This window comes from Clupea harengus, chromosome 1, assembly GCF_900700415.2.
Source record: "Clupea harengus chromosome 1, Ch_v2.0.2, whole genome shotgun sequence".
NCBI lineage: Eukaryota > Metazoa > Chordata > Actinopteri > Clupeiformes > Clupeidae > Clupea > Clupea harengus.
Window position 1 is genome coordinate 27,173,682 of NC_045152.1, and position 14,856 is coordinate 27,188,537.

Below are 14,856 nucleotides of genomic sequence, written 5' to 3' on the forward strand. Positions count from 1 at the left end.
TGCAATTCAACTGTAATATATTTTCGTTTTTGTCATTTTTAGGCAATATTACAACAATTCACAGTTAACTATGAGTCCTGCTAGATTTCTGTATGGAACTCCAGTGTGCTGTTCTTCATCCTCTTCTTGTAGTGCTTGTCAAACGTCTCGTTCTGAGCCACAGTGAAGTGGTTCTTCCAGTCACCGACTTTCCCTGCAGAGGACCAGAGAAGGGACCTTTCACTACACTTCCTCAAAACACGAACCCTTATCTACACATACAGGCACAAACCAACTGCTCTGACGCATCCCTGTATCCCAAATGTCCATTCCCACCCACAGGAAGTTTTGACTATTCCTACCTTTGCGCATGAAGGGAGAGATCTTTTGATCCATCACTGGATCAGTAGAGTAGTTGGCCATTGGGTTTGCCTTCATGGCATCAAACTGCACTCCTCCCCTGATGCACTCTCTCTCCTCTGCTGTGGTGGACAAACCCAGGAAGGAGCAGAGGCGCTCCAGCTCACGGCCCGTGTCCTGATGAACACACAAACACACATGCCTCAGGTCCTGGTCTAGGTCTCATGAACACACAAACCTTTACTCATGCAATTACACATGCACACATGCTTCAGTTCCCAGGCAGTGTCTTTATTAACCTTCACATCCCCCTAGTACACACACAGACACGTACACACACATACACACACACACACACACATAGCACTGCAATATGAGCAACCTGCTATTTGTCTTTAACTCCAATTCAGATACTGGTACTCTGCTCTGCTGTGCTCACAAACCTGCACCATGTCTTCATAGAACATGTAGAGAAGATTGGAGTAGTTCTGCTTTTTGTCCCACCAGCCAGTCACATGGTCATACCAGGAGCCAAACACCACTTGTTGGACAAGTCACCAACATTATTGTGTGTGTGTGAAAGACAGAAACAGAGGCAGCTTCATGAATGATTGCTGCAAAATGTAAGCGTCAAAATACATACATTTCACAATAATCCTTTTCATCCATTCATTCATTCTTTATGTATTATATTTATATTTCTTTATTATTACTTTTCCCTTCCATAAACCTGGGCAGAAAACTGTTCCAGTCCTTCGGCTCCGGCTGCACCATGTTCATGCGATCAAAATGGAAGTAAGACACAGCGTTGTCTTTAGCATTACGGGCCACGTACACCACCTGTAGAGAAAGGAGTTAGCACAGCTATCTTTGCTCAGTGTAATATTGCTCTTCAAGGGAGAGACAGGAAGAATAAGAATGAGAGAGTACCCTGCAGTTATTTTCCCAGAAGCTCTTTGGCACAAACTGAATAGGTAGATGAGTCTTGATAAGTCGCGGGCGGGTGGGAAGGGTGTCAAGTGCCTCTACGCCTGCGTGATAAGAATGTGTACGTGTTCCTTTTATTCATTTTGGCACTGGTTCATTTATAACATATTGAAAACAGATGAACATTGTTTCAAGGCACTTTAGAGAAGATTAAGGGCTTCAATCACAAGTCTTAGGTGACAATGGCTAGTAGATCACCCTTTTAGTACAAACACTCTATGCAAAAGGCAAATTAAGTAAAACAAGGTAGGATACGGACAAGGAGAGAGGAAGGAAAACGAAAGACAAGAACAGAAGAAAGAAGAAAACTTTTGGATTCCACACAGGTCATCACTGCAAATGGTAACCATATGTGTATAATATAATCACTGAATTGTTTATGACTTGACTATGAATTGACTATTTCTTATTTATTTATATTCTTTTTTGCCACATATCAATGATTATTACAAAACAAATTGGAATTATTATGACTGCCAGTTAGTGTCTCTACAATGTGTGCATGTCACAAAAAGTGATAAAAGTTCAAGTATTGGTAAACCCAGTTAATGTCATGGGGTTTGTGGGAGCAATTTACTCAACCACACCTGTGCAGTAGTTCGGAATGGTGAGCTCTAGGAAAGGTACTCGGTCAAAGATGGGCAGAGAATTCTCTCTATCCTTAACCTCCTGTTCAAAGTGCAGCAAGTCCAGGATGTAAGACATCCAAGTGGTGCCTAAAAGAAGAAGAAAAAGAACATTGGGATGGGGGGCAGTTTGGCGAAAAACACATTTGCACGTACACTGCAGTGTTAAAATTTAAAGCAGGGTTTCTGTAAAGTGAGACACGTCACCACAAAATAAGTACGAAGGCATTCAAATTTCATAAGCAGATTATATTAAATCTACCTATATTTTTCTCTAGGCAAGAGTTCACGCTGAGAATTGCCCTGTGAACATGTTCCCTTTGAAGAGATAGCACACACACACACACACACATGGTGTTGAATCACACACAGAGACACACCTGCTTTTGGATAAGTGGCTATGAGTATATCATCTGGCAGAGCCTTAAAGTTTTGAACATTTTCCCAGTTGTCCGTGAAGTAGTGTGTCATAGAGACTCCGTGGAATTCATAGAGTTCAGGGCGTTCAAAGGGCTCCATCACCTGAATGAGGATTACACCATACCTCATCTCATACATCATCCACTAAACCTTTAACCTCCAATGGACACGTCATGCTCTATACAACAAATGTGCATATTACCAACAGAATAAAACGCATAGAATAAGCACTTCCTTTAGCCTATGGCTAGAGAGGGAAAGCTGGTTAGCCTTGGTCAGACTCGTAGGGTTTTCATACAGAGTCAGCAGCAAAAAGAATATCTTATCTCAGCCAAAGCACCATGAATGAATTCATATCCCTAGTAACTATACTTTAGAAAAGTCTCTCTGGCCTTAACTAACTCTACTTAACAGTTTAATCTGAACGCAAACTCACTGTGTCAGTGAATGTCAATGAAATGACTTGAAGATTTGCCAAACAAGCCCTCTTCCTGTCTTGGTTCTTCAGCTTTCTCTCAACAGTGACGTTTCTCAGCCATACTCCTTCTCTCCTAACAAACCTGTGAGTGTGTGTGTGTCGGTATGTGTGTGTCTGTGTGTGTGTGTGCCAGTGTGTGATCTCTCTTATCTCTGCTTCATTGAACTGTGTCTCTAAAGGGCAAAGTGTCACAAGACCTACCTTTGAGTGAGTGTGCTTGTGCCTGTTCGAAAGACATATGTGTGGAAATGTGACTTATTAAAGACTGTATATGTGTAATTTAAACCATGAAATTCGACCAAACCAGGACTCTGTTTCTTTAGCGTACATTTAGATAAACCAAAAAATAATTTAAATGATAAAAGATAAGAAAGAAAATCAAAATTTAAGAAAGACAACACTCATCAATTAGACCTCACTGGATCAGTTTTCTTTTTGCTACAGTATTTCATTTTAGTACATAATTATACACTTATATTATGTACATCATTTTAGCAGATTTGTGCCACATGCTGTCATGTTCTCTGTGTTTCTAACAACTTGTGAAAATGTATACATTCCCTCTTTGGAAAGAAATGCCAATGCTGTTTTGTTCTTTACATAATTCCTTCACATTAATTCAGGGGAAGAGCAACAGAGAGAGAAGAGAGTGTCTAACATTGGTGAAATTTGACCACATCCATTGATTGTCTCAAAATTGAATAAAGTCTTCTAAAATGGGTATATGGTTTATATTCAATAACATAGATAAATAACTAGTATATGGATGGGCATGAGTAACCTTACTCTATTTGGATGTCAGTATCCATTCAACGTATAGTGTAATTGCGAGTCAATTTAGAGTCAAACTTGCAGCAAACTTGATGGAATGACTTAACATGCCCATCCCTGCTAGTATTCGTGACCAATTACTTAAGGTTAGATGAAGCTCAATGCTTACCTGTTCATGTGAAAATTAGCCAACTCTGCATCCATCTTTAAATCCTTCTGGGCTCGTATCCATCTTTCAAATGCATCTCCAATATTTAGCCGCATTTTACTACGTCTCTAGTCAAGCAGCTTTTTAGAAGGATGCAGAGGCTTTTTGGTTGGGTAGAATCAAACATAATCTCTGTTGGTCCAGTTTGTTTGCTTACTTCCATGCCAGCCACACACTGTGTTCAAATTCATATCTGGCAACCCGGGGTGTCAAAATTGTACTGGAGAAATGGGTAGTGGGCAGAATCACACAGGCCAAAACAAAAACAGAAGTTCTGCTCCGGAACAGAAATTTTAAAAGGACAATATACTGGCTGTAGCATTGTTGATGGAGAAGCCAGTATTTCAGTTTAGCATTTTTCCTTAATCTCTGAAGACATATCATGTTCATTTTATGATTTAGTACAGTAAATGTATTGCATACTGGTCCTTTAATGAATTCAATGAGTTGATTAAAAAAGTTGCCTTCGCCAAAGTCAAAGGAATCAATTCGAAATACAGGTTTATTTCAGTTGTAACAGATTTCCTTACTGCTATTTTCAGCTATCCAATACTGTTTTTTTGTACTTTTGTACTTTTCCTGTCTTTTAAACTGAATCTCTATCCTCCTCTCTCAGTCTAGGCTGCTTTTCACCACACATAAATAAAGGCAGGCCTACTGATCATTTGACTAATCAATGATAGGAACACTAGCATTCCACAAAAATGACATTCAACAACTGACTTTGATACCAAATGATGGTATAGCATGCTGCTTCCATGAGAGGGTGGTCAGTGGGTAACCTAACAAAGGGTAGGAGAATTAGTAGAACAATGAACATCTTAAAATGGTGTGGCCTAATTGGTGGTTGGCTTGATCGTCTCGGTTTTTTGTTATATATTTACAGTTTTTCTAGATTGCTTACACACAATTTTGACTGCTTTGTTTTGTTTTTCATTTCACTCACACAATTAGCACAACCACACACCCAATGAGCAAAACACCTCAGATCCATTGCAAAATGAAACACTCTTGTAAAAACTATACACTAATTTAACAAAACCATATTTTGTTACCATATGAAACACACACGTTGCATATGACTGAATTCTGTTTGTACCACTTACACGCTGCTGTTATAAACCTAAAACACTTTTAGCAATTCTACTTCTCAGTGATTAGAGTAGTGTAAGTGAAGTACACAGAGAAAGTGCAAATATACAATAAATTCAACAAACACTACACAAGACCAATGCTGCAGACTGATGCAAATATTATTTAATTCTCTCCATATACCCAAATCAGTCAACATGGAGAATCACAACAAAACATGTCCCAGTTTTCATGCTACTTCAGTAGTGTGCATAACACTGTAAGCTCAGCAAATATCAGACAAACGTAAAATTATGTTTCCAGTACAGGTTACAATTCCATTAAAAAAAGATCAGAAAAAAAACTGAAAATACAGTACAAATAAAGTTGTTTCATTTTACCCTGATGTCTTTTTAGGATGTGTGCCAGTGTTGACTGAGAGACCTGATGGACATTACTGTATTGAAAATGGCATGGTCACCAATAATCTTGGCTTGAATTTCTCTGAGCCTGAAAGCATTATTTGCCAGAACCATGTTTATGATCTCTCGATCTTGTTCTTGCGTGAATATGGGCCCCCGTCCTCCTTTCAAGTTTATTTGATAAATTTGGATTTCTTCTTCTTTGAGCACGTTTTCCTCCTGCTTCAGGTCTTCCTCTTCCTCTACCTCCACCTCCACCTCGGCCTCTGGCATGGCCTCCGCCTCTTCCTCCTTCTCCTCCTCTGTGGATTCCCCCTTTCACCCTCACTCTTCTTCTTCTGACTCCTTCCATTTTGGTTGAAGACAGATGAACTCATCTGCTGCATTTCTATAGTGCTTAAACCTGTTTGGTGTGTCTACAATTAAGCAATCATATGTTTGCGCACCTGATGGCTGTGTTTAACTAATTGCCACAAAGTGTGGTAATTTGACTTGCAGTGCTTTGGAATTGCAAGGAAGTGACATCTTGATATACGTCTGTGTCTAAAGCATAAAAGTGTGTTTAGTGTTTTGCAAATCACTTGTGTGTATTGTTTCGCAAAAAGTGTGATGTTGACATGTGCTTATAGTGGTGCAAATCTGAGCCGTTGTTTTGCTCCTTGAGTGAAGGTTTTGATAATTGTGTAATACTTTTGATTTGAGTGTTTATCCAGTCGTAAAAAACTGTAATGTGATGGTGTGTCCCTCCGAATAAGGGATTGATAGTCTTGAGCTTCAAGTAGACAAGAACTTTTTCTATTTAAGGCAGCTTCTAATCATCAAAAAACACCAGTGGGTAACCATGTGTCATGCCGGTTTGTTCGAAAATTATTTGAAGTTGCTTAGAGGCATCTTATTATCATTGATTTAATTTAAACACCGTATATATAGTATCATTATAATTCATCAGACAGTGTGTACCCAAAGTAGCGAATAACTTTGATGAAACTGTTTCACCTTTGCAGGCAGCACAAATGAGTACATCCTCAACAGCTTTTTCATGTTAACCAATCAATGTCTTCAACTAAGAAAAATATCCAATCAATGTACTACATGAACTTCTCTGACCACTGGTATTGCTGTGCGTCATTGACATGAGAGCTCTCGTCACACCCACTCTGGCCTTTCGAGGCCCTCTATATTTTTTCAACCTTCACTTAGCTCACGGTCCGTACAGGGGCACCTTCATCCACTTTCTCGGTGCAGCAGGCATCGGCTTTTTAGAATCATACCGTAAATTAAATTATTCCTACGTCCACATCATGTCCCTTCTATCAATCAGCAGGCTAGCGCCTAGGCTCCTTAGTTCAACGGTGAGTACAGTACTGAGTTTTCCCTGTGAAAGCTGGTATCTAGCTAACCTTAGCCAATCTTAGCTAGCTACGTTTTCTAGCTAAAGTTAGCACTTATTGCTAGCAAAGTTCATTTTGTGATGGAAAGTAATGTAGCAGACTGCCTAGCGAGCTATAGGAACAACCTGAGCCAAGAAAATGTTTGGGGCTATGTAGCTTGCTGCCAAATGATTATACCGTATGTCATTGTCATTTCAGGTATGATTGGTGTATTTTAAGGGTAACTTAGTGGGTTAGTTCCTCGAACTGAATCAAAAAGAAAACTTTCAGTAGCTTGTTATCAGGATTGCTAGGAACTTTTGGCGATCATGCAAGTTCTTTAGCTAGTGACGTTAGCTAAGTTAGTAGTTAACCTAGCTATCGATACTAACGTTACTGACCGTTTCCCTGAATGTCCTTGTTGTGGAACTATTAATGAAGGTAGCTATCAGTTACTTCAGGTGAACTGTCATGTAGCTAGACAGTACTTCTAAACTTGGCCACAGATTACTAACATTAGTAGGTTAACCGTAGAGAACCAGTGAATGAGCATGCTATTTAGCTAGCTATTTGCGAGCTAGTTAACTTGTCTGAATGCCGGTTAGCGATCATAGACACTTAGCTAGCGATACTATCTGAAACTTGACATGCTCACCTATTTATCCTGTTATACAAGCATTGGCCTTGGTACAGGTAAAGATAGCTAATGTGTGCTAGCTGGCTAGTCAGCTGTATAACATTAGATTCTTCATTTGCAAGACACTAGCAAAGGATATGAATTTAGTGGTCTAAGAGGCTAGCTATGTTACTTTAGATACTAGCAAAACTTGGGTAGTCTTGAATATTTAACCGCTGTGATTGCAGTGACCTTCGGTGCGTAATTTTAGCGACCCTTTTTATGTCCTTATTCGGTGCTTGTACGTTCCATGGTCCCACAATTTGATGTGAATTTGTTCTCGTCATCTGTCATGCAAGTATATAGGATGTTTTAAAGTAATCTGCCGTAGGCCTAGAAGGAGTTATTAGCATATACCATATTGCCTAGTGATCTGTAGAACTCAGCGTTGTTGATGTGACATGCTGTCCCAAAGGTGTTCTTTCTCTACACTTAACACTAACGTTTTATATTCTGTAGATCGTTTTGCAAAGTTGTCGACTCGAGTTGTCGGCTAGTTTTGAATCATAAACAACATTTATTTATGAAATAATGCCACATAGGCTGTAACCTTGTCGGTGTCATCCCTATCTCACAGAGATGTGTAGTTTTTCCTCAGTCCCGTCTTGTCTCGTTTGGCTAGTATCCAAAATAAATGAATCAGTCTTCGTCAATCTCTTGCCAAATATGGCATGGAAGTTTGCAACCTTGAAAACCTAACTGCTAGCTGGTACTAAATTACACTGTCAAATGTATATAATGCACAATATGTGCCTTTATCATGTCTGCAACAACATTTTGGAGTCTGCTTATCTGCACCTGCAAATAGCTGATTTATGAAATAGAATATGAGTTAGAAAGGTAATTGGACCTAAAATTTACTGTTCAACTCGAGGAACATTTGGCAAAACTTAATTTCTCAGAATAATTACCAAATCACTTGTTGGGAAATTGTCTAGCAAATGTAATAGATTTTTTTTATTGTATATCATAGGCTATAACAAATCAATATTATTAATGAGGTCTTGAATTGGAACTTTTGAGAAAATGAATGACATTAGTTGGTGTTCATCAGAATACCCTTAACTTATGGTGTCTTAAGGTGTCTTTTTTTTGTTAGCTATTATGATGACAGAAAATTAATGTGACATTTTGTGGTTCTAGAATGGACTTATTGCAGCCAGACATGCCAGCACATCAACAGTAAGTACTACTTAACTCAGTAAAGTATTGCTCAGTTCAATTTCACTGTGAAATTCCACGTTTGGAACTACTTGTTGAGTCAGTTTGGTTGAGAATGTGAAGCTTGTTAGACCTGCTGTCTGAAAACAGTGCTTAGGCGTGCAAACCAGAAAAAGAGAGAAACATTTTCTTTGTCTTCTGTCTGTTGCAGAACCTAAAGGATGTTCTTGTAGACCTCATTCCCAAAGAACAAACACGGGTCAAGAACTTCAAGCAACAATATGGCAAAACTAACATTGGCCAGATCACTGTGGATATGGTAAGAGACTGCATTAAAATTCATCAGATCGTTACCCCTGCCTCAAACAGCTGTCGTCTTTCATGTAGTTTGCATAGACACAGTCTGTAAGTATGTTTGGTAATAGATACTAAGTACTTTTATGTCCATTGTGATGAGAGTTATTAGCATCAGAAGAGTTGTAGAAAAGTACTGAAAAATATATAGAATATTATGTAAAAATGTCTTGTGGACATATTGAGACCACTGTTTCGCAGCCGTTAATTCTTTTTGCTCGTCTTTCAGTGCATAATAAGTAAACTCAGGAGGGGAAGGTGCTTGTTCTCCTCTTTGGCTTTCCCCTTCTCTTTTGACCGTCTGGTCACAACTTACAGGATCTTATAGCGTCAGTCTCCTGACTTGCTTATCTGCTGCGTATACGAATGCATATGGATATCCAATATGCGCTGTGTGCCTTCTCTATGTGACAGGTGTATGGAGGGATGCGGGGCATGAAGGGGCTGGTGTATGAGACATCTGTGCTGGACCCAGACGAGGTGAGCATCAGTTAAGACACACACACACACACACACACACACACACACACACACACACACACACACAACCACATTAGTTATGTTTTTGTACATGTTGTTGATTTCATATGTAGTGCAGAAGTTTAGCTTTTAGCAGTATTGGCTAAAAGCAGAAAAAAATCCTTGTGCTTCATCATGCAGCAGAAGCTCATTTCCATACGCTACCTCTAGTATGTGTGCGGCCTGATTGAGGTCACCTCTAACTCTCCTCATTCCTCACAGGGCATCCGTTTCCGTGGCTACAGTATTCCTGAGTGCCAGCAGCTGCTGCCGAAAGCTGCAGGAGGGGCGGAGCCTCTGCCCGAGGGACTCTTCTGGCTGCTTGTCACTGGACAGGTGCCCAACGAAGAGCAGGTGAGTAGAGGCAGCCTATACGACCTCCAACCTGGGCTGGTCTCACAATTGCACCTACTAGCACCTAGCATGCTGGGCTACAGCGCCCGCCCGCCCCCCCCAAGTTCACTGAGTTCACTGATGCTACCTGTGTTTGATTGATTGCAGGTGAGCTGGCTGTCAAAGGAGTGGGCGAAGCGTGCGGCTCTGCCCTCCCACGTAGTCACCATGCTGGACAACTTCCCCACCAACCTGCACCCCATGTCCCAGTTCAGCGCCGCCATCACAGCGCTCAACAGCGAGAGCACCTTTGCCCGGGCTTATTCGGAAGGAGTCAACAAGGCCAAGTACTGGGAGGTCAGTTGTAATTGCTAATGCAAAAAAAAAAAAAATTGATCAGTTTTGTCTGGAACCTTGAATCCACATCATCACTCCAACGCGATAATAGCATTGTCATAAACCCAGAGTGAAAGTGCGCTTTTTTTTATCTCGGCTCTATTTACATAAAGGTAAGACGTATCAACGTGGCTCCAGTTCAACACTGTACATAAGGCCCCCAGGGCACACATTTATAACAAACTATACTATACATTTATTAGGCTCATGTTGATCTGTTCATTGCAGTTTGTCTATGAGGACTCCATGGACTTGATCGCCAAGCTCCCCTGTGTGGCGGCTAAGATCTACCGCAATCTGTACCGCGAGGGCAGCAGCATCGGGGCCATCGACTCCAACCTGGACTGGTCCCACAACTTCACCAACATGCTGGGCTACAACGACGCCCAGTTCACTGAGCTCATGCGCCTCTACCTCACCATCCACAGGTCAGTCGTCCCGTCCCGTCCCGTCCCCCCCAGCACTGTGCCATCAGTCAGCACAGGCTCCTCCTGAAGGACATGTCTGCTTCAGACAGCAAGCATTTTGGGTGGATTAGGAATTGAGGGCTCTTCTCTTGTGTGTTCCTTTCATGTAGTGACCACGAGGGAGGTAATGTGAGTGCCCATACCAGCCATCTGGTGGGCAGTGCCCTCTCTGACCCCTATCTGTCCTTCAGCGCTGCCATGAATGGCCTGGCAGGCCCCCTGCATGGACTGGCCAATCAGGTTAGTCTGGAGATCATCATAGCTGCCATGCTAACCCTGTGTATTTCTCCCAATTTTCTTTTTTTTTTTGCAAATGGGTTTTGCAGGAAAGTCAAGATGACCGTCTGGTGTGTGTGTGTGTGTGTGTGTGTGTAAGTGTGGCACGAGGAGCGAGAAATTGAGGTGTGAGTGTGTGTGTGTGTGTGTGTGTGTGTGTGTGTGAGCGAGATAGATGTTTGTGAAGAGCTGTGTAGAAACTGTGTAGTGGAGTGAAACTGAGAGCTGATGCTGTGTGCTGCAGGAGGTGTTGGTGTGGCTGACAGCCCTGCAGAAGGAGATGGGTGGAGAGGTGTCTGACGAAGCGATGAGGGACTACATCTGGAACACTCTTAAGTCTGGAAGGGTGAGTCTATTGGACAACAAAAACTCGTCAAACTCTGTCCTCCCATGTCATGTCAGCACAGTTTGTTCTGGAAAAATAGTGTGTAATACCAGAATAGAATATCATATAACAGAAGATTTCATTAAATAGTACAGAAGTCCCCACAGAAATAATGTTCTCCGACTGTATTCTTGCTCCGATGCAGAAGCATTAAGGCTGGAGTTCCCATCTAAGTGTTTCTCAAACAATAACTCTGTCTCTCTTCTCATCTCCCTTTGACCTACTCTCACTTGGGTCTCAGGTGGTACCGGGTTATGGCCATGCAGTTCTGAGGAAGACTGACCCACGCTACGAATGTCAGCGTGAGTTTGCCCTGAAGCACCTGCCCGATGACCCCATGTTCAAGCTGGTGGCTCAGCTCTACAAGATTGTCCCCAACGTGCTGCTGGAGCAGGGCAAGGCCAAGAACCCCTGGCCCAATGTGGACGCCCACAGTGGAGTCCTGCTGCAGGTCAGTCCACAGTAACCTCTTAGAGAAGGATGGCAGTGATGCCACTCCCACTAATAATACGATAGAATGAATAAAATTACATATAGAATTTATAAATATAGAATTTTGCATAGAATTTATAAATATTGAATTTTTATAGAATTTGTAAATATTGAATTTTTATAGAATTTGTAAATATTGAATTTTTAGATTTTTTTTTTTTTTTTTTTACACACTTACAATTTGGACCAGTAGTTGCTTTAAATTCAGACTGTCCTCTGTGTTCCTCTCTCCCGTAGTACTATAGAATGACTGAGATGAACTACTACACGGTGCTGTTCGGTGTGTCCCGGGCACTGGGGGTGCTGGCTCAGCTGATCTGGAGCCGGGCGCTGGGCTTCCCCCTGGAGCGCCCCAAATCCATGAGCAGTGACGGACTCATGAGCCTAGTGGGCGCCAAGTCTGGATAAAGCTTGAGGGACGGACGGAGCTTTGCCAGTATAGGGACGTTGGGGGGTAAAGGGAAGAAAACAAAAACAAACAAACAAACAAACAAAAACAACAAAAAAAAGATCAAAAAACACCAAGCACCATTAGAAGGGGGATTCTGAAAGACACGGTGTTCCATCTGAAGAAGGGCCAGCGCCGCTCCCCTCTGGTGGAAGTGAGCTACTCGCCCCCCCATTCATTTTCCCTGAGCAGAACTTCAACACAGAGGGCAGGGAAGGGAACGGTTCTCTGCTCATATGATGTTTCATATCCTCATCACTTTTAGGAAGCCCAATACCTTGTCTGTTCCTGCTCAAGTCACCATTCTACCTTTTTAGTTCCAGTTGTGCGTGTCCCTTTTTTGTTAGTGGAAGAGACGGGTAGGGATTTGCCCTGACATAGATTAATAACCCTGACAGCAAGTCATAGCAAAAACAAGCTTTGAGGATTGTCATGTGGCTGGGCCAATGCAGTGACGTGACGTATTCTTTCTGTGTGCTGGATGAACCATCATTTTTCCATTTGGTTACCATTGCTGTGGGAGAGCTCTGGGGAAAGACCTTGACGAGTGGCCTCTCGTGTGTTTGGTCTGAGAGGAAGGTCTGCTGGACCGATCGGTGATATGAGGGTTCCTTAGCTGCTAAATGTTCAGCATTGCTATTATTGTTATTCAGTTGACTAGATTAAGCTAGATTAAGTTCAAGTCCCCTTGAAATGATTTAAGAAGCTGTTTTGTAAACATCGGGCTTGCCGTAGTTTTTACCGTTGCACCCAAATGTTGGGTTATTATGCATTTACAGCTCGGTTTTATCTCTGAACACTCCATCTCAGTGGAATTGGAGGTCATGTCTCAACCCCAAGCTGCAGTGCAGTCTGCCACTCACATTTCAGTGACCTCAAGGACCCTCTCACCACTGACTCTAGCCGGCAACTTCCATCCTCGTGAGGTGAAATCTCGGAAATACAAATGCTGTCTTTCTTTTAAATGATATAAGGGATTCTGTTTCAGGATCATCAGGAATTTAAGTGGTAGCTTTTCACAGACGTTAAACCAGGAAAAACCGACTCGGGTCGTTCTGGAAGTCCAGGAGACGGGCGCTCACATGTGCAGCCTCAGAGCAAGCCAGAACCCAGTGACATGAGCAACAGAGAACTGGGCTATAGGATCCTCTCTTGTATGTTTTTGTTTTATTCTAAGTGTGTGTGTGTGTGTGTGTTAATTCTACCCAAGCCCTTCGGTGGCCTGCTACTCCAAAATGAGCACTTGCTTAGTTAAAATGCCCCAGCAAGCGTGGGTGGAAAGCTAGAGCCCATCTGGATGAGATACTGACATGCTGAATTTGGACGCTCCTGAAAACATCACCCTATTACAACCAGAGATGGTTTTATTATTATTATTATTATAATTATTAATATTATGGAAGCACAGGACCAGAAGAGAGTCAGATTTGGCCCTGAGCTTCGCCCCGCAGTCTGGTAGTAGAAGTAGCCTTATATGTTGTGTGTGCATAGTTTGGCTGTCAGACTTCTGTATAGAAGTGAATTATAGTCCTGTATTAACAGTCCTGTGTTGTCTTAGGAGGTAATGATTTTCTAGGCACCTAATGTATTTATTTTGTGCATGTAAATATTGATGTGTGCATATTCCATAAAGCCAGTGTGGATAGTTTTGGTCAGAGAGGATCCAGAGTCTTATTCAATTTTACCACAAAAATTGCTCCCTTGTGTCATCACAAGCAGCAGTAAGGTTTTTAACTCGTGTATTTCTGGACGTTCCCAACTCAATGGTTCTGGTTTGCTCTAAGGCGTTTGGCTGGTGCATGTGAGCTGCTCCCTGTGACGTGTCCTACAGCACTCCATTAGTACACCACTCTGTATAGTAGGGCAGCACCCTTCTCACTGTGTGGCTCTTCCACATATATTTATATGTCTTTCATGTATCTGTAGGTCTAAGTAAACTCGTACGTTATTTTGTGTTTTTTTTTTTTTTGCCATATAGTTTTAGGTGTAAAGGTTTGGAGTAGGCGCAGAGACTGTGCAAATCCACTGGAATGAAGAGACTGGTGTGACCGTCAGGGACAGAAGCTATAGGAAATGGGGCAGAGGAGCACACTTAATAACAATAACAACTGAAATGGGGCGGGGGGGAAACAAAGGAAAAATAAAGTGTTTTTATTAACAAGTCTTTTCTCTTGGTGTGCACTTCTGAAACATTCTGTATTGAATTACTCTTGAGGTTAAACCAGAGAGACATGTCTTAACACTTAACTTTTCTCTGACAAGCAGGTCTGTTATGGTGGACTACAGTGGTGTTCACCAGATAAGATGGTGGATAGCTAGTTGGTACACAGGATGCTGTACAAATGTGTCAACATGTGAGAGGCTCTGGAACTCAAGTGTGAACATTAAGAGTGCGAGTTTGATCTGTGATCAAGCTCTGATGTGCTGTGACAAAACGAGGGAGCAGGTCACCATTGCGACGAGTGCTTTGAAGAGGACCTGTTGTACCCATTTTCAGTGTTGATCATTTTATTCTTTGGGTCTACTAAAATAGATTTAGAGCTTCTGTGTTCCAAAAACACATTTTCTCATACTGTACATCTTTACTTAACCCCCTGTCTGAAGCACTGTTAGAGCTCCTGTGTCTAGCAACCCCCACCCAATGAACTCAGTGTGCT

The 14,856-nt window shown here is 41.8% G+C and overlaps 2 protein-coding genes across 2 annotated transcripts; one reads left to right on the top strand and one right to left on the bottom strand.

The window, feature by feature from the left end:
- Window positions 1–3,065, bottom strand: LOC105910079 (cytosolic sulfotransferase 3-like). The gene is made up of 8 exons (XM_031574178.2): window positions 2,809–3,065; window positions 2,333–2,474; window positions 1,914–2,042; window positions 1,270–1,370; window positions 1,053–1,179; window positions 783–880; window positions 342–516; window positions 1–193 (listed from the first exon to the last, which is right to left on the bottom strand). Exons 2-8 carry the CDS (start codon window positions 2,469–2,471, stop codon window positions 81–83), a joined length of 882 nt encoding a protein of 293 aa, XP_031430038.1. The 5' UTR covers window positions 2,472–2,474; window positions 2,809–3,065; the 3' UTR covers window positions 1–80.
- A 3,375-nt stretch (window positions 3,066–6,440) lies between these two features.
- LOC105910077 (citrate synthase, mitochondrial-like) lies at window positions 6,441–14,147 on the top strand. The gene is made up of 11 exons (XM_012838756.3): window positions 6,441–6,674; window positions 8,512–8,550; window positions 8,741–8,848; window positions 9,298–9,363; window positions 9,625–9,756; window positions 9,904–10,092; window positions 10,360–10,559; window positions 10,709–10,838; window positions 11,119–11,220; window positions 11,501–11,710; window positions 11,989–14,147. Exons 1-11 carry the CDS (start codon window positions 6,456–6,458, stop codon window positions 12,157–12,159), a joined length of 1,566 nt encoding a protein of 521 aa, XP_012694210.2. The 5' UTR covers window positions 6,441–6,455; the 3' UTR covers window positions 12,160–14,147.
- The last annotated feature ends 709 nt before the right edge of the window (window positions 14,148–14,856 follow it).

Coding starts and splice junctions, on each gene's coding strand:
- LOC105910079 (XM_031574178.2), bottom strand. CDS start 2,471: ATGGAGCCCTTTGAACGCCCTGAACTCTATGAATTCCACGGAGTCTCT. Junction 2,043..2,332: donor AGCCACTTATCCAAAAGCAG/GTGTGTCTCTGT, acceptor TTCTTCTTTTAG/GCACCACTTGGATGTCTTAC. Junction 194..341: donor CTCTCCCTTCATGCGCAAAG/GTAGGAATAGTC, acceptor GGTCCTCTGCAG/GGAAAGTCGGTGACTGGAAG.
- LOC105910077 (XM_012838756.3), top strand. CDS start 6,456: ATGAGAGCTCTCGTCACACCCACTCTGGCCTTTCGAGGCCCTCTATAT. Junction 6,675..8,511: donor CTAGGCTCCTTAGTTCAACG/GTGAGTACAGTA, acceptor TTGTGGTTCTAG/AATGGACTTATTGCAGCCAG. Junction 11,221..11,500: donor ACACTCTTAAGTCTGGAAGG/GTGAGTCTATTG, acceptor CTTGGGTCTCAG/GTGGTACCGGGTTATGGCCA.